The following is a 20,118-nucleotide window of genomic DNA, read 5'->3' on the forward strand; positions in this document are numbered from 1 at the left end:
AAATTAGATATGCATGTTTTTAACTGGCATGTATTTATCTCCATGAGGTTTTAGAGATCTAAATTTTCAATTGTGTTCAATTGTAGTGGGGAGCAGTGAACTACAGCCTACAATGGGATGCTTCAAGAGCTGCATTGTTGATTGTCCATCTGTTTCTTGCCGTGCACAAATCTTGACTCCGCTGTCTTTTGCCCAGAGTAACACATCCTGCAGTTCTGGATTCCAAAAAGTTAGTTCCAAGCAGAAGGCTAGCTCCTCCTAGGGTCAGTTGTTACATGAAACTTAAATGCCATGCAGCTGGTACCCAGCCATTCATAGTGGAATGAATATCACTTTCTACCACTTGTGGACTCCCATTAAATATTTACCTATTGAGGAGTATGGGATGGAGAGCCTGCTGCTGCAGAGGGACAAGTGCATGCTGCTGCTCGTGCAGCTTCAGTGGAGACTTGCAGTGCTTGAAACTACTCTGGAATGCTTTGAGAAGGGAGCTTTCTGGTTTTCGTACAGCAAAACTATTTTTTTTTTTTAGGGTGCTCCCACCTAATTTTCAGACAGCTAAAACCCACCTTAGTTATCAGCTCTAATGTTAGTTTTGTCTTTATCCAGACCTCTTCTGTTCTCCCCATCTGATGACTGGTCCTGGTGGTAAGGTAAGCATTTAATCCCAGGTGCTGATCTCTTAGCTTTTAAGAAAAATTGGAGTTACCTGACTGGGCAGAAAAAGAAGAATCCCTGAACTAATTTACCTGGTTTTGCTGAACTCCCTGTGAAAACTTAATCCCATCTTCCTTTGTTAGGTTTTAGCTAGAAAAAAATGCAGCTCTGTGACTGCTCTCTCCAAGTCCTTGTCTTCTTTTTTCACAAAATAATGGCAGAGAGAAGTGCAAAACCCACTCAAGAAGCTGGGTAAATTCTTAAAGCAGTTAAACACTCACTACCTGAACACATTTAGCTATGTTTACCTGAGTTAAAGTCACACAAGGTAAGAGGCAACCACTGTGAATCAAGGGCCGGTTAACGTGAGTAAGAAGCAAAATACTGAAACACTTTTTGGAAACCAGTCATAACCATAGGAAACCTTCAGCAGCAACAAAAATATTTCTTTTGCTCCTGTTGAAACTTGCTCATGTGCATTTCCAGCTCCTATTTGCAAGAATGAAAGCCAGTTTTAGCAAATAAATAGAAGAGCCTTGCTGTGCTTTCTGCAAGGCATCAAGTGAATGGGAGGGCAGAAAGGGTGACACTGTCCTCGGGTCCCAAAGCACAGGCTACACCTGGGGGCTGTATTTCACACAGCTGCAGCTACTCAAACCTGGGTCACTGCATCTTCATGGACAAGGCTGGTGAGTACTGGCCAGTGCTGAGCAGAACAAGTGAACAGAACTATCAGGAAGGAAACATTACGTGTCATTTGTGGGATTACACTCAAAATGTTTGAGTAGCTTTTCACTGACAAATCCTAAACAATGCAAATGCAAAACAAGTATCTCACAGTGTGCTTTTATTATTTTTTCACAATATAAACCAGACAGACATGGAAAGTTTAATGGCAGCATGTTCTTATAATGTTTTAAAGACAAAGAACAACATAATCATATTAAATGATGATAAACTGACAAACTACATTACCATACATACATCATCCAAAGGTACTGGATAAACAATATCTGCTTATGTACATTTATGCTGGTGATAATTAAAATTCAAATATTCAGAAGAAGAAGAAAAAAAACGCTATTTAAATTATAAAAATATATAGTTTTTGTGTGGAACTTTTAATGCTGTATTACTTTTTGAAGATAATTTCATTGTGTGATGAAGCTGCATTAACTTAGTATAGAAGTGTGATTTAAACCAAATACAGATTAAATTAGGTCTTTTGTCTTCCTTGTATTTAGCCTTGTTGGAAAGAGAGATAGGAATGAAAAATAAAGCTGGGCTTTTGCAATGAGAAAGAATTTTTATACCCATAAATTAAAATATGTATAATTTTTCATATAGTACTGAGCCATAAACTCATAATAGAAATGAATAATTTTGCTAGTTTGTTCGGAGATGGAGAGAGGAAAAAGAAGAAAGGTTTTAAACATGCTACTTCAGGATACTTTTAATCAAGATGTTTGTGGAGTGGAGTGCAGGTGCACAGCTAAGCAGTGTCATGCCTCAGGGTCGCAGCATGCAGTCCAGACCCTGGCTGCCTCAGCTGGGAGGCTGCGTGGGCTGGGGGGACTGGGACCATGCTCTTTGAACTGCATCACCTTCGTGTCGCCTTCACACATCTGCTTTCAGACTTCTGCTCTCATAATTGCTCCTTCTTAGTGCAAAACTACTCCAGCTATATAATCCCCAATCATAACAGCAAACTGATAAATTTTATGGACTAGATAATTTTATAATCATTTACATGTAATTCTGCAATTGCAAATTTTCAGCAATTGTAGCCATGTAATGCACGCATTTGTAGCTGCTGTTAGTTAACAGTTGTTTTCAGACCATCTTGGGTGATCTCCTGCAACATGTGAAACTGAAGATTTTCTTACATACCAATGTCATTCTCCATATCTTCCAGCTCCCTTTCTCATCTGTATGTTCTCTGTTACTTTGACAGCCCCATTAGTCCTTTGGTGGATCCAGTGCTCGTTCTATTAAGAAACATTCTCTCTATCACCTCTAATTTCAGAATATTTTTGCACAATTTTTTCATCTGTTCCTAAGTTACTGATTTATGACAGATCTCAGGTGATCCTTCAGATTATTTTATCAGAAGCAAAATACTTTTCTTCATTATTTTCTTTTAAAATTGAGTGAAAAAGAATTGAGGACACCTAAGCTGCATATAGCAAAATCCAGTACTTCTCTTCGATGTGTATGCATTTGCTGTTTTTAAAAAGACTGCCTTCAGCATTAACAAAGTTCTACAGTGAAAAATAATTATGGGGTCTCTGCAAGCTTTTTCTCTTCCCTTATATCACCCTTTTTCAATGGAAAGGATGAAAGATAAACAAATTCCAGGTAACATTCATCTTTAACCAGGGAGATATTTCAGTGATCTCTCTGTATCCCTTGACTTCTTGACCTCTTCCTTCCTTTTTGACCTCTGATTCTCTACAACTAAACACTTCAGAAGTGTGCCTCTTTTTAATATTTTTTTTGTTTTGCTTTTACAATTTGGATATGGTAGGAGTGATCAGATCTCTGTGCACACACAGTGACAGAGGATGGGTTTTCATTGAAGCATAGTCTTTGAGCATGGAAGTCTGTAAGGCATTTTGTGGAGAAAAAATCTTACATGGAAGTGTAAGGAAAGACAGGAATTATTGCAAAAGAAATGCAGGAGTGAGAAGAGAGGATTTTATTTAAGAAGTTCAAGCTTTTATATACATTCAACGTTTCTAAAATGTTTTCTTAATAAATGTATTATCAACTATCATTATACCTAATGCAGCCACAATACTGTACTATTCTGCAGTCAGGATGGGAAAACTCCATTAGCTCTTTAATAAAATAAAATCATCAACAGTCATCATGACTCTTCTCTTTGCCTGGTACTAACAAATACACTGGGAAGTCCAGTGAGTAGACACAATGGAACACAAAATCCTCAGTATTCATTTAATTGTGTATCATGTGTCGTCTTCATATTATTTCTAAAGCAGCTTTAAAAAACTTTAGCCATTGGAAGGTATTAAAAACCAAAACCCCATTCAAATTATCCTGGTATTATAGCAGCACTGGAATTGATATTTTTTACTACTTTTGACAATGTAAACCTTTAATAAAATAAACAATGTTGAAACAATTTGAGGTCTAATAGTTCATAAACTTTAATGGGCATACGGGCACAAATCAAAACGAAGACTAGATTGTGAAATGAAACATAAGCTCAATAGCAGCCAATTCCAGTTGTGCAATTGGCTGCAAACAAATTTAATTCGTAAGCTGAGATAAAAAACAAAGCCCACACTCAATCCACAATACTCCTCAGTTCCTCTGATTTGAAATATTTTTCATAAAAACCCTACATGACCATGCCCACTTCTTACAGAAGCACTCTGAAAGCACTGCAGGTACTGTTTGTTTGATGGTGGGATTTTTCCTTTTCCTTTAATCAAGCATAGTTCACATTTTTGTGTTCTTAGAAATATTTCCTTTCTACGTTTCTATAAAATTAAGTAATTTCAAATCTGAAATGTAAGCTTGCTCCATCTTTGCTCATACAAAGTGTAGGTGCCACGACTAAATAGCAGTAAAAATGCTGAGATGTACAACTCTTAAAAAAACCAACCAAACATAAAAGCAGCTTTGAAGACACAACATCAACTACAGCCTTAACATTGAACATATTACATTCCCGAGTTACTGGAGATATTTTGCATATAATGCCACAAAGTTATTCAGCTGAAATCTTGAGGTTGGAGCTACAGTTTATTCACTGCATGTTTTTCACCCTTTGAGCACTTATGTATTGTATGGTACATTTTATCCAGAGCTTTGCGAACTTTCCTTTTGTATCTGGACATCCATTTACCCACAAATCCCAGATTTCAAAAGTTTCATAGAAAAAATAGAAGCGCAGGATTTAAAACATTTGAAGCTGGACATTTCCACGCCTCAGAGCAGCCCCTGGGACTCGACGCTTCAGAGTCTTCGGTTTCCAGGGGACTCCTGGCCCCCGTTGAGCTCACAGAAAGCCCCACTTTGAACACAGGTCTGCTTATAAAACTGTATGATGTACTCAGCATGATTTTTCTTGTGTTGCATTTTGTAACAGGAGCAGATGACTTCACACCTCCCACTCCCCCTTTTCCTTCACTCTATTTTCACTTGAGATGACAGTAGGCACCTGCACAAGAGAGGTGTCAGAGAGTCTCTGTCCAGAGAGAGGATTTTTAGTTTTTTCATCAGGTTTTCTTCTGTAGACAGTCTTAGGAGATTATTAGCATGAAAATACTTTGAGGGCGAGGGGCAGGATGATAAATCTCACTTTCCTTTCCTGTTATGAAAATGAACTTGATTTTGGTGTCCAGTTTGATAAACAAGGATAGTCAGAGCTAATCTGTAACTTAGCTGAGGTCTGCTTTTTGCCAAATAAAATTAAGATCTTTTTCAACTTTCAGGGATTTAGAGACCACATCTAATTGGTTTCAAACCCCCAGAGGAACTCTGTAAGTAAGCAGGATTAGTTGCAGATATGAGCCCACTAAAGTGGGACACAGGTCAGGTCTTCAGACTCCAGCTCTGCTCTGTTGAAGCAGGCACTTAAGGTCTCCTGATGTTTCTGTGTCAGTAGCCACAAAAAACACTTTGCTGCTGAGAAAATCATTGGAACAGCAATTTCCTGCGAGCCCCAAAGATTTAACTTCACACTTCTATTAAAAAAAAAGTTGACATGGCTTATGTGGGTATTGTGATTATGATGTGATGGCACAGCTGGTAACTTGAAAACACATGTTTAAAAGGCATAGGCAATCATATTTCCAACTGTTCTCCTGTAGGGATAGCAGTGTCCTTCAAGAAGTTTCTGTCTTGACTCTACATATGTACCATGTTGAATTGTTTGCTATGTCAGTTCTTGCCAGCAGGACAGGGTGAGAACTTTGTTCATGCTGACCTTGTCTTTCAGATCCCTCCTGGAAAATGCTAGGAAATTCAACAAAATTTGGCAGTTTTTAGCAGCTCAAGTAACTGCCCTTGTAAGTGTAAGCAGGTAGGTCTTTGTCAGTATATTCGCTCTTCAGAGATAAAATAATCCAGCCAGCGGCATTAATTAAAAAAAAAAAAAGAACGTAAAACACTCTGGGGCTCATTAAAGTTAAGAATAACAACACGATGTGATGACAGATACAACTTGCTGAGGTTCCGAAAATAGCAGGTTAAAATGTAAATATCTTTTAATAAATAATTTTCCGGCGATGTAAAAATAAATGATATTTCCTTTGGCAGTAATAGCTGATTTAATCTTTTGCTGGGAAGTTGCTTTGCTCATAAAATATTATTGTGCTACAGAAAAAAAAATATTATTTTGTTGTTTTGAAAGACTTTTGTAATCCACAATAAACTTGGTGACTCTACTTATGTCCGAGATAAGCGCCAAGAGTGATGCAAGCTCCCACCAGAACCAGACTCAGGATAGTCTTCAGAGAGATCCAGGAGAAATCGAACAAAGGCCTCATACTGTTGCCATACAACTCCACAAAGGCATCCTAGAAAGGGAGATAATGAGAAAAGGAATATCAGAATTGCAGTTACTGTTTTTTTGGGGATGGAGGGAATGGGGAAACGGAGGCAACTTCTTCACCCTCAGGGGTCACCGAACAATCCCGCTGGCACAAGAAGACCACACAAACTTATTAAAATAGTGCTTTGGGAATTCTGGTTTTTGTTCTTAAAAAAAAGTTCTCCTGCCTATTTCTTTATAAATACTGCTGAAATTACTTATGATTGTGACTTCTACTTTAGGCATGCCCAGTCTAACAGAAAAGACAAAAATGACCTTTTAAAATAAAAGTTACCATTATTTTGGGTCCTAAATGTTGTCTATACAAACATATACAAAGGAAGTAGAAGAATCTTTCATTTCCACTGGATAAGTAGCATATAAATTGCAGCTTCATTGAAAATGAAGTAGTATTTGTTTGGTTCCCTTGGGATGGGCTCAGAAGACTTTATGTAGTAGCTACAGATGTTTCTTCCGTATGAGCTGAAGGTGTTAGGGCTGTGTTACAACTATGATAATCTCTTACAACTGTTACAAAAAAGAGTGATGTCGTGGTCCAGTGCTCCAGAAAAATCTGGTCATGCACGTAGGCACCAAATGGCTGTTTAAGTAGCAAAGATAAAGTTTTTGTGACTCATAAATACAGTGGGATTTGACTGGGCAAATGATTGGATTGGTGATACTCTGCACGTAATGCTTTTCTTTCAGGCTGCAATTCCTAACGAGCATGACGCTTCAGAGCATTCCTGAGAGACAGATAAATCATACTGTATGGCACAAAAGCAGTAAATAGCCAAGCTGAATGACTTTTAAAATGTGACAAAACTGATAGCATCATTTATGGCAACTCTTACTGTGCGGCCAATTAAGGTCTGCTCCCAAGCTGTTGAAATAAGCCCATCAAACAGCTATCTTACATGATAGTTTCTGTCTCTACTTTTACTACGCTAGACTTCCCATTTTTGGTAGAAGTTAACATTCTCTAATAAATTATAGTGCCTTTAGCTGTTTTGCAGTGCTCTTATGCTAGGAGGTAACCTGTCTTCTAATAATGCATACATTGTTATGGTTTACAGCAGGAACTGAGGAGACAAAGGTGTCCATTATTGATGTAAACCTTCCAACTGAGTTAATGATAATCAAGTTCTGTAGTTAAATTAGCTTCCCTCATCAGGCATCTCTAGTGATTGTCAGAAGAGGCATTTGTGGTTTTACCACGAGAGGGCGTGTAAGGTTTTTTAATATTTTGACTTCCATTCGCTAGAGTGAGATTCAAATAAATAATAGATATTTGCTTCCAAAATGTGTAATTGCATTAAGTAATAGTGCATGTTGCAGGTCAGAGTGGATGTAAGTAGGTAAGACTTGGTAACAGAACAGCCACAGGCTCTGGCCAAGCGAGTGACGTGAAAACACGTCTGCCTCTTGCTATTTCTCAATGCTTGTTCCTCTAGGCAATCATTTTCCAACTTGGGTTTCCAAAGGTATATTCTTAAGTGAAAGCAGCATAACCTTTTGTGGGGAGGATGGAATATTTTAATGCAAACTCTTCATTCCAGAAACAGGCAACTTTTGCTTAGCTGCCTGTTTTTTGACATAGACATTTGCAAATTCTGGCCTTAATATTCTGCTGTGCTGTTGCAGAGCTGAAAAAAGCACACTTGGTTTGCTGTGCAGCTCTTTGGAAAGCTGCTTTTATTTCTCCTTAAGGCTATGAAGTAACACAATATCCTAAAATGTTACAGACTGGGCTAAATCCTGTTGTCGCCAGTACAGACTCACTGACTTCCACGGGAGTCTTGTCGGTATAGGGAGTTCAAGATCGTATTATAAAAATACAACAAGGGTAAAGTTCAACACTTGGTGATATTATTATGGGTGGAAAAGAGAGGAAATGAAAAAAAACCCCTCATGGAAACGCAAGTCATGTGAAAACATTTAAACATTAAGGTTTTCATGGTTTCTTTCTATGGGGAAGGTCCCACTTCTGTATATTTATGATAGTTGAAGCGCACACAGTATCAATATCAAAATGAGCATATATTGTGCCTCCCTTTCTATCCCAGTTCAGAAACATGCCTCCCAGTTTTTCTGTGAGACCATATCCAATGATTCCATAGAGCTTCTGGTACTGGGCATGGAGATGGACAGAGGGGAACAGTAAAACTTGGATACAAGACAAAAATATGGCATAACCTATGGCTCAAAAGAGGAATGTTGACAAAAAATGTGCAGCATGCAGTACTCTTTTTGTCTGAGATTATTATAACAATAACATGAACCCAACCTAATGGTGTCTGCACTATATATTACAAGTAGCTCTTTATGATCGTTCCCCCTCCCCTTCTCAAACATCCTGATTAGACCTATTTCCGAAGCTTGTTTGAACAGCCTGTCACTATTTGTTTAAGTTTCAAACCTGTTTTAAATAAACACATGTCCATTTTATGTACTAAAACAAGGGGGGTGGGAGGAGGGAAGTATGACCCATTGCTGAAAACTATTTTAGCACAAAGAGAACCCTAAACAGAATCTTAACATTTCATAAGGTTTTGTCTTCTGTAAACCCATATATTTGTCACTGGATTTTTGTCACCTAAACTGCTCTGTTTAAAATAAGAGAATCTCAGCTAAAATAAATAAGATTAGGAAAATTGTTTGAAACACTTGATGTCCTTTGAAAAGCACTCTTTATAATGAAAGCAAGGGTCCCCTTGGCAAATAGACCGAGGCAAGTTCTGGCTTGGTCAACCTTTCTGGAAGTTTTATACAATTGGAAAGAAAATTGCTGCAGACCTTGCTTTTAAGACCTTCAAAATTTAATGGGAAGTTATATCCTGGATGTAAAATTATATCAGGGCTGTTAAAAATTATATGGAAAAGAACTCTTCATTCAGCTCTGTAAGTTTTTAAAAAGCCATTTCTGAAGAAGCTTTTATTAAGTCAAATCAGTCCATTGCTGGTTTACTGTGCAACTTCATGTTGACCATTTCCATGAAGCAAGAAAGGTGGCAGTGGAGAAGGGAAAGATGCTGTGCCTGAGCTCCTTTTGGGCACCAAAGCACCTGAGGTGCCTGCTTCACCTTGCCTGCTTTGACTGGAAGCCACGAGATTGCCCCAAGGGCACCCCCTACTGCCTTCTTGCCCACTGGGCTACGTATAGGGAGGACAGAGCATGCTCCTGGCCAGAGTCCCAGGGATTTGCAGGGAGCCCAGGACAGAAGTGGAGTTTGTCACTGTGGGAGGATTAGGAGGTGTAATAGTGCACTGAGTCAGGGCAGTCTCAAAACAAAGAGATCGCACTATCCCGCTCTTCCGCTGGCCCAAGTTCGGCAGCCCTGATCCAAGACACAAATGTCATCTTTAATTACACGGGCATTCTTTGCTCGTGGAATGAGCCAAGGTTGTTCAGCCTCTGTCCTCTTGCAGCTCAGCTTGCACACCGGCCCGAGAGGCAAGGCACAGAGGAGATGCACTGCCCACAGGCTGAGCCCAGAGAAACATTATGGATCTGACAGCTCCTTACCAAAAATGTGGAGGGAGAAGGCAATTTCTGCCTGGCATTTCTGACTGAGGGGGCGGTGGAGAGAGAAAACATGAGGAAGTAAACGCTTCCTTTTTCTACCTGAATCAAACAGCTGGTGAGGAAGTGACTTTATTTCCCTCGTTATCATTGGGTTGGCAGGATATCCTCTTGAGCCACATTGTATTGAATGAAGAGCCAGAGAGACTTCCATTTTACTGTACGGGAATTGCCTCGCAGCTATTTTACGCTGCCCTCTCGGTGACTCCAAAACAAACAAACACACAAACAAACACATGCTAGCCCCCGGCTTTTGAAGAAACTTGCACAGGTCTGAACAAAGCCACTTTGCCACCCAGTACGGGGCAGGAGAGGGAATGGCACACACTCTGATGCCAAGGTTTGGCAGCTGAATGACTTTTCCCTCACCCCTGCCTCCACACGAATGACATAAATTCTCATAAAAGCTTTTGTTCCCGCATGGTAACTCATTTCAGAAGGAGTTTGGGAAGGGAGAGAGGGAGGGAGGGAGGGAGGGAAGGAAGGGGTGGACAGAGCTGTTTAAATCGTCCTATGTTTTCTATGCAGTGAAACCTCATTAAAATGTCATCTTGCAGCTAACGAGAAAAGTTCTTGGAACACAAAGAGTAGACAAATGTGTAGCTGTTCTTTTCCCAAAGAGTTTATGAGTCTTTTATGCAAGCCTAAGTCGTCAGTACATGCAAATAAGGGCAGCTTGGCTGTGCTGTGCCGAGGCGTGACGTTTCACAAGGTCCGTATCTTTAGAGAGGCCGATATCTTTTTACACCTGGGAGTGCTGACATGCAGGCAGTCCTGCCAGGTGCACATTAGCAAATTATAATGGGAAGGAAAAGAAGGTGTCACCACACAAGCCCTGCTGATCGTGGAAAAAGTACCTGCCTGGGGAGTGGCTTTGGCATGTGAACCCCTGAATAGATTCCCATCCAGGTTTTTTTCTTTCCCCCTTCACCTTTGCTCGTGGTAGAAATTGGGTGTATTTTGGAGCCATGGTTCAGTGGTGAACATAACAGTGCCAGGTTAATGGTTGGGCTTGATGATGTCAGAGGTCTTGTCCAACCTGCTATGATTCTATGATTCTGTTTTGACACACTCTTAGGTCTGCAGCTGATGTGTTAGATCCTGGCTGCATAAGCTTTTTTATTTTGTTTCTTCAGTGCTGTCTGAGGTTTTTGACTTTGAACAAAACTGGTTTTCCTCACAGTAGTCTTGCCTAACTTCTTTTTTTCCTTGTACTATCTGTTTGTACAAATTCTTGCATCCTGCATCACAGTGAGCCTCTGATTTTGGGGCTCTCACTGTAAGGCTGTGTGAACTGACATTAGTGGAAATAATATTTGCATGACTGACTAAAAAGTGTCACTCAGATAGAGACATCTAAGGAGCAAGGACTGACTGTGGTTAGGTTTGCTCATGAAAAGTGATGCATATGCTTAGAAATACATAAATGTGAGTTGTTGCAGTAATGGTGATGACTAGTCCTCCTGTCCGTGCTCCTGAAGAGTGACCCTGCTGGCAAGCAGGTTTTCTCCAGACCCCTGCAAGATGAAGGGTAAATCCAGGCTCTGAGGAATAGTCAAGCCACATCTTTAAATGCAGTATTTGTAAGGTGTTGATCACTCAGCTTGGATGGAAATCCATCTGGTGTTCAGACTAGGCCACATTTTTGTCAAACCAAGTCAGCATGAGAACTGTTTCAGTAATTTAGTCTTGGCATCTCTATTTAATTCATTTAGACGTGGTTCTGCAATATGCAAAAGCCCAGACCTAATGGAGGCTGTCTCGTTCTCTTATTCCTGGAAAGGCCCACACTATAAAATGAAGTATTTCTGGCATCAGGATAACAGCTGTAATGTCACTGCAGCAGCTAGCTGGTGGTATTTGATGAGTGCCACTTCTGAGGGAGCACTTAGCAATTATGAGAAAAAGAAAGCAAGAAGGCCTTCTGGACAAAATACTGTGTTCAAGCAACACGGTCAAAGCTGCTCTATTTGATCCTTCACAATTTTCACATCTTTTGTAGGTTGATAGTCCTACTCAAATAATTTGCTGTCTTATTTAATTTTCTGAAGCATCTTACTTAAATAGAGTGCTAGAAACTGTACTACCTAGAAAACAAATGTGTCCATACACATGAATCTCACTTGCCCTAAAACCAAGTCATTAGTGGGCCATATTCTTCCCAAAATTATCAAACCCATTCTAAAGAGTTTACATTCACATGCAGCAGTAAATTTAGTGACACCCATTTGTGGATTTGTGAATCACTTTGAAGGAGAGAACAAGTGTCACAGAGCTGCTGGGGAGACTCATCTCACCCTGTAACCTCGCTCTTATATCTTCATCCTCCGAAAAGAGGCTGGATGCATTAAGGCCCCTGCCAAATCTTCAGAATGGCTTTAAAAAAAGTAATGACAAAATGGGCTTGAATGTCAATGCAGGCCTGTTTTTCTCAAAATCTTTCTTAAATTCTCTGTCTTGTTTGTAATTGGCTTTCAACATGAGTGCCCTTATACTGCAAATAGCCCAGCTAATTTAAAAGCACCACTCTGAAGATTTGTCTACAGTGGGTGCTGCACTGACACAAGAGGGAAATGCGAACTCATTCCCCATTATATCCCCTGTCTGCTCCATCTGCCTGGGCTGCTCTGGGCTGCCACAGAAGAGTTAAACCATGTAACTGCCTGGGAAATGGGAAATGAAAGTAGCTGCTTGTACAAGTGTTCTGGGTGCTGTGGCACAGTGTCTGTCCTCCAGCCCACAGAGGCTGTCATCTACCAAGTGATCCAGTGGTGCCAGGCTCAAGGCACAGGTATGAGAGGAAGCAGAGAGAGGGAGAGAACAGCAAGGTGGCAGAGCTTCAGCTTGGCTCAGGACCTGGCTCAGGGTGGCCATGCACACATAAGGCTGAGTGCACGTGTGAAACAGATGGGTGAAATCCAACTGGTCTGAGCAGGTTGTCCCATCGGCTGCACCACGAGGGACCAGTCATGCGTTTTCCTGCTGCTTGTTTTAACATCCCTGAGGGATATGCTCCATCTCATGTTTGTTGTTTCAACACTCAGTTCGGATCCAAACCCCTTCGGCTTGACAAACTCGTGCTCAGCATTGAGCAAGAGTAGCACAGAGCTGGAGTGGTGGCCTGGCTGCTCCAAGGTGCTCCATGGTACTCCAGTAGCAAGGGGCCATGTGGAAGTGCCACCCAATCCTCGTGTGACTTGATGCAGACACTTGTTTTTTTTCTAAATCTTGTGACAAGCAACTGATTTACAGGGCCAGTGAGACAAACAGCTAACATTACGCTAAAGTAACCTCACAAGAAATCTATCTTTGCAATTTAATGAGTAAGTGCTAAAAAAGGCTATGCTGTAGCCTTCAATGGACAGTTACATTTCTACCACCAGCTGCCTGGAAAATACGAATTTGCCCATGTGTTTTCTTTGGCAGCCTACATCTCATTAGTGGCTCAGACCATTTCTGCTCACCTGGAAAAGCCTTATTTGAGGCAGAGAAGAGGCAGTATTTTTTGGTCATTGCTGTCTTTTGCCATTTCCTAAGTCAGCCCTCCCACCAGGAGCTGTGGGAGGCAGACAGGTCCTGGCAGTCTGATGGAACGCTGAAAATTCTCCCCTTGCAATGTGGTGCACATGAGAATGAGGCCTCTTGGCATCTTGCTCCATCTCATCAATTCACAGCTAAGTGATAATGGGAAATTAAAATAAGGGGAAATTCCAGGTCTGCATCTGCTCAGAAGAGATTGTTTTTAATTGAGTGCCTCCCTCCACCCCACTCTTTGTCCTTTCTGTCCCATTCACCCCTTGTGCAAAGATGTGAGACCTGGTAGAGAAATGGAGGGTAAAGGAGCAGGGAAAGGAATGAGCATAATCTGTGTAGACTGAAGCAAGTAAAAAATTGGACAAAATGAACTTAGTGGGACAGGTGAAAACTGTTGTCAAAAAAGCTGATCTTTCAAGCCAAGACAGCTTTATGTGTTGCCTTGCCTTGTGGATGGGGGGCTCATAGATTAAGGTGGGCTGGTAAATCTTCAATTTTTGGGTTCATCCAGAAAGCCCTTTGGTAAATATTAGGGAAGAGATAAAAAGGACCAGTAAGAGTGTGAGAACACAAGCCAAGTCACTGAGTAAAGGACTTTGTTTTGTTATTCAAAACAGCTCAAATTAATTTGCATACACAGTTGTAATTCATTAACTATGACCATTAGATTTATTTAAATGCCACCCAGCAAAACCAAAATATGAAGATCTAATAAAAGCCAAATCATCTCTGCCTCTTGATCTCCAAAACCAATGCCAAAACATATAACAGGCATCCTGCAGGAGAACTGGGTTCTTCTCCCATTAAAAGGAAGTACCACCAGGATGCTGGAAAACAACACACCTCCTATCCATACTTATCCTTTGATTCTTCTGTAACAAGAAGTAATGCCTTGATGATGTAAGGAAGGGCACAAATTCTGTGTGTTTCCTTTTATCAGGAAGCTCTAAAACAAAAATATTAGACACTGGAAGCAGGAGAAAAAGTACTATTCTTTAAGTACTTCAGGGGCTCTGCTGGTGTCACTGTTATGGCCATATTCCTTGATGGAAACATGGCTTATACCAGCTGCAGGAGTCTGCCAGCATGGTTGAGGTACCTCCCAAACAATGTGAGCTATACTGGCAAAAGGACTCCTCTCTGGTCTAAGTCTACGTAAGTCTACATAGTGGGGAAGGGAATGATGCCAAAATAGTTATCTTTGCAGGCTAGGGATGTGATTTTTTCCCCATGAGATAGTTGTGCTGGCCAGACTTTGTCATGTAGACCCTAGGAATTTTTATTTGCAAAATAAGACTGTAATTTATTTTAACCAGATGTTCAGCACTGTGCACAGTGTCTGTGCATTCACAGCACACTCCAAGTAATTTTTACTGTGAAAGACACATACCTTGGACACTGGTAAGATTTTAAAAACATAATGCTGAAACTTTAAGACTGTGGTGGGCTTTCCTTTCTTTTTATTGGTAATGGGTAGCTCCCAATGAAGTAAGCTGGTGTTCTGGGTGTTGAGTTTTGCTCCTATCAATCAGATTCCCCACAGCCCCTGTATGGCTAAAGTCTCAGCTCTCCCAGGTATCAGAAATTCACATCAATTGCTGGAGCAAGTCATGCAGTTCCTTACAACCTAATTGCTGCTGGGAGAATAGAGTGAGAGCTGAAATGACCTAGGATCTCTCTTTTCTCAGTAAAAAGCAGGAGGTACGAGAGCCAGCCCTCTGAACAAACAGATCCCTCTTTGTTTTCTTTCATGCCTGCTTTTCTTGAGGGGAGGCAGGGGCTGGTTCTGCTACAGGACAGTGATCATCAGAGTGGTCACGTAGCTGTCACTGGAGCCTGATGTACCAACCACTATCAACAAGTAACACATACGCATCCTTGGGAACAGCTGAAATACAGCTTAGCCTGCATTCCTATGGCCAGTCATTCAAAACAGAAACTAAAGGATTTAGCTAACTGCTGCTTTTTTTTTTTTCATAAGCCTGCATGTCCTTGCAGATCATTCACAAAGGGCTGCACATTTATATTTCCTGTTGACATCCTCTGAAAGGGAGAATGCCAATGGAAATTGGATCTTTTAATCAACAATTTTTGTGGACAGCAAGTCGGATGAAAATTCACGAAGGATTAAATTCTATCATTGTGACCTTGAACTAAGAGCACAAGGAAGGAGAATGCTGTTAACTTAGGCAGGAAACATTGGTAATTACTTCATGTGTTGGTGTTTCCAAGTCAGTAGAAATTTCATGTAAAATTTCAGATACTCAAAGGAAAGACTACAAAACAAAATCAAGACTGTCATCCAAGAAAACAAAAAAGCATCACCTATGAAATCAGCCCTGAAAGCTTCCCCAGTTTTGAAAATAAATAAGACCCCACAGATCAGAAACTGCAGACCAAAACTGATATAAAATTCTTCATAAATGTAATAATTTATTTTTTTTTAATACTTCTAAGAGCAGGTGGGAGCACACCGTAGAGCGCAGCTCTACAGAGGGGAAGAGACAGCTCACCTTGCACTCATCAAACCACCTCAGGGTCAGGGATAGGGGTGCAAGCACTGTGGGTACATTAGAATAGCACTCCAGGCAGACTGAATGTTCCTGCTGTGAAAGTAGCACAACCACTGCTAAGGGGCGGCCCCAGGATCCCTGTGCAGCGCTGCGCTCTGCCATGTAGATGTGCCCTGAGGCACTACTGGAGAAAAAACGAAGGATCCTGCTCCTGCTTACGGCATTGCCTTCCCCGTAGAGCAGCGTGAGCTGCGACTCCTGTGCCAGCAGCTGCTGCTGAAAGCCTGGCCTCTCCTGCCCAGTCACTTCAACGTAGCCTCAAGGATTTCATTGACGCATTAATCTGCAATTAAAGAGCTGCCCTTGCTTAAGAGCCAGAGGAAGTGATTACAAGGGCTGAGGAATTCATGTGTGGCGGAAGGAGAGGCACTGGATCTGGAAGCAGGTACAGCAATCATCTAGAGGATGACCACAAGTAACTCCTGTGTGCAACCACCTCCCACTTCACCCCTCCTCTCTTCGGGTGATGTCTCGATGCTCTTTTCCCTGGAGTTCTGCCATTGCTGCCAAAAGGCTTCTTCTCCCCCTACATCTTCCATCACCATCATCTGCTGCTCCTACCCCAAACTGGGAAGGCCCAAAGATGGTTTCTATCAGCTTTACATCAATAGGGGCTTCCTGCCACAGTGGTAACTCTCAGCTGGCACTTTATAGCTGGAATCCAATGTGAGAGTGCCATAAACCCACCCAGGAGCTGCCTTCAGAACCTCCTGTAATTATAATTAATGTTGCTGCTATAAGTTTAGACAAACCCAGGAAATCACATGCAAAATTCTGTCTGATTTGCTATCTAATCATCTTCTATCTAGGTTCTTATACCACACACATTGCTGTGGTATCTGAGCATCTTGGTGCCTGGATGCAAGTCAGATAAACCCTTTTCAAGCAAGCTAAGCTGCAGTCCTGACACTTCTACATTCTTTTGCAGCCAACAGTTTTGCTACTTTGCTATGAGCAAACTGCAAAGAAGCTTCTTCAAAGATTTGCTGAATGTACCAGCTTCTCCTGTCTTCCTTTCCCAGATAATGTAAGGTTGGGAAATTTGCCAAGCATCATGCTAAACTGAAAGAGACATTCAAATTGCAGTGAGTGCATGAGCCAAAGGAGCCCAGCCTGCCAGAATTTCATTGTAGTGTTCTCAAGAAGTTCTCAGCATTAAGACTTCATTTTGTTATGTGCCTGTCTGTCTAGTTAGGAGATGCTCCACTGGAGACCAGAAAGTCATTGCTTCCCCAAGATCTAAGTATCTCAGCCAGCTACAAACCATTTGTTAGCTTCAAACTTTTGAGTCAGTTTTGTTTCTTTTTCTTTTATGATTGGAGGTGTTTGATCCTGCGGTTACTGTCACCTGAAACAGAACTTCTGCTTTCAAGATGATTTTAGATATACCCTTTTCTGATGACCATACAATTGAAGCAAGAACACAGACAGGGACCAGCAGTCAAAAAGGTGATGAAAAGAAAGTTTCTCTGGATGAGAAATAATAGATATGGGACAGATTGACTTAAGAATAATTAAGAGAATAGAAAAGTTCAAAACTTATCTGCACTTTTAACAGTAAAGAAGCAATCCTCCCCCCAGGAGGAACCATTTATACTGATATCAAAGTGAATTCTGACTCATTAACTGAAATACGTTGTGCTGGTGGGAGACAGTTATATCAGCAAGATTTTGTCTACAGAAGGGTTCACACCAGTATAACTATATCCATAAAAAAAGTCAGATGCATCAGCAACACGGGTACACAGTTGAGTGTAAACCAGTCTGAAACATTGCAAAGAATTTGCAGACCAAAGTTTTGGGCTATTTTATATATCTGTGTTGTATCTGTATGTCCATAGTGTGAGCAGTTAAAATACAAAGACCCTCAACCTCCATCTAGAGCAACACAAGCATCAAGAAACTAAAAGAAAACCAAAACACCTTTCTTTTTTAGGCCATTTACTCCCACAGCTTTAACCATAGAGCTGGGGGGAGGGGCATGAGGAAAAGAAGCTGAATTGAGCTGGTAATCACAGCATTAAGTTGATTTGACTATTAGAGAACTTTAATTTCAATGTTCCCCGTGGGGTTTCTGGCATTTATTTCCTTACTTACTTCTTGAGCCTATTTAATACTTTGACCTGAAGGAAGAAGAACTCCTACAAGCAAGAAGATTAAAGGTTCAAATTAGTTAAAGATGAAACAAATCTATTGATTTGTTAAAGGCCAGTGTTCTCAGTGTCGCCAGTGATACTATCACATATTAAACTGTTAATATGCTTGAAGAAAAAAGACATGGTTTTTGAGTGGAAAAAATACACTGCTGCTTTGCATCTTCTTGCCCAATGTTTTCTGTCCCATCCAAATGGCCCTTCTACACACGCAAGAACCATGAAAGGGTCAGTTAGTCTCTTGTCATGCCAACCTGACCCTGTTTGTGGGTTTCAGTCTAGTTTTGCCATCTGTGTTCACTCCAAAATTGTGCCTCTGAATTTGCACTTCTTTCACACATTGGGGACTTTTTATACACTTTGTTCAAGTAGTCGCTTTCATTCTGGTGCATGTTTCTTCTGCCATTTCTTGTGTGATTCCATCCTCTTCTGGCTGTTTAATCTTACTTCCTTCATTACTTCTCTTTTCACTATTCACTTTCAGGCATTCAGTGCTGCCTTGCAGAGTTTCCACAAAGCATTTGTCCATACCCAAGTTATGCCTTTCCTTGATGGTATATTGCTTATTCCTCTCTGCGGAGCAGAAGTTAGTGGAGACAAACACATGATTGTCATCGTGCCAGCTAATCATGCTTGAGCCGTGGTCCCAGCAGGTTTTAACTGCAGCTGGCTGCCACAACGCTGAGCGTAGCCTAGGTGGATGTAATTGCCAAGTCACCGCAGGCACTGTGCCAATGGGACTCTTCAAGGTTGTGCTGTGACACAGTGGTAGCCTGCAGTGAGGCCAGCCCTGGCTAGTACTTGACAACAGCTCAAGTTTGTGTCTCGAATAAACCCAAGTCGAGGTGGCGTTCCTCTAGAAGCAAGCAGGGATTGGGTAGGAATGTTTAAAACAAGGCTTAGCCCAACACCAGTTGTGTCAGGTTTGCTGTGAAGCCAACACAAAACCATGCTCAGAAAGCAGGGATACCTGGGCACTGTACAGTTGGAGACCTGCAGGCAAAAACCTCCTATGCCGTGGAAGGCACAGCACACCTGTATGATTTATCAAGGAGCTGGTAGCAGTTGAGCCATAGGAGAAGTTCTCTGAAGGCTTTCACACTCCCAGGAGGAGGAGCAGCTCGTAAAGCTGTGTTTATTGCTTCACTGCTGGCCAATTTTTAAGGGCAGATTTAGGAAGAGGAAGATGAAGTTACTCTTTGTTGAATTTTTACATGTTAAAATACATACTTATGTCACAGAGGTTAAAGGAAACAAAAGGAGCATCACTTCGAAGAGGTGAAAGTTTGATCCCTGAATGGCCATACTGAATTAGGTTTCTGGTACACCCAAGCACTAGTACTCAGTGAGCTAGCTACAGTCAGTTTGTGGTTAATACCCGAGTTAAGAGTAGTTTCTTCTTTCTCTCTCTCGCTTTTCCAAGATAGCATTGCATCAAGTGTTAAGAAAATTGCTCTTCTAATTTGTGTGCCTCCTGATCTATTTGGCTAGGCTTAGGGGAGTAGCCCAAGTCCCCATTACCACAAATCTGTTAACAATTCTTTTGAGTTCAACAATGCTCATTCTGTTTCCTTTTCTTAAGCTGGATATTAGCAACAAAGACCTGCTAATGTCTTTACTTTTCAAAAGTTGTAAAAATGCTATGGGATTTCTACTTTAGCATTTATTTATTTGTCTTCAGAGATTCAGTTGCACAGCCCTTCCCACTTACAGTTCAGCTAAATAATGTTCATGTTATCCTTCTATACAGGAGTGTTTCCTCTGCCTTCGAGGCTAGTCTTTCTTTCCTGAACAGTTTGTAGGTAAGTATGTTGTTCCACTACATTTCCCTACCACCCATTGCTATTAAAATCATCCTCCATGGCAAAATACTCTTGATTGTTTTTTTGCTTCTAAGCTTGTTACATTTGTCTAAATAGTTACGCTATTCAACTCCGTTTTTTTCATACCTTCCCAGTTTTCCTGAATTCCCTTTTATACATTTACCAAAATTATGACTCTCCAATGGTTGTAATTGGCATCATGCTCTCTGAATTCACAAGATGCTGCCATATA

General features: G+C 41.0%; 1 protein-coding gene across 1 annotated transcript in view; it reads right to left on the reverse strand.

The window, feature by feature from the left end:
• Window positions 1-1,487: 1,487 nt before the first annotated feature.
• Window positions 1,488-20,118, reverse strand: part of BCL2 (BCL2 apoptosis regulator) — a 95,109-nt gene continuing 76,478 nt past the window's right edge. The window contains exon 2 of the mRNA XM_056483621.1: window positions 1,488-6,206. Within this exon, the coding sequence (XP_056339596.1) occupies window positions 6,072-6,206 (135 nt within the window). The 3' untranslated portion in view covers window positions 1,488-6,071. The remainder of the gene's footprint in view (window positions 6,207-20,118) is intronic.

This window comes from Oenanthe melanoleuca, chromosome 2, assembly GCF_029582105.1.
Source record: "Oenanthe melanoleuca isolate GR-GAL-2019-014 chromosome 2, OMel1.0, whole genome shotgun sequence".
NCBI lineage: Eukaryota > Metazoa > Chordata > Aves > Passeriformes > Muscicapidae > Oenanthe > Oenanthe melanoleuca.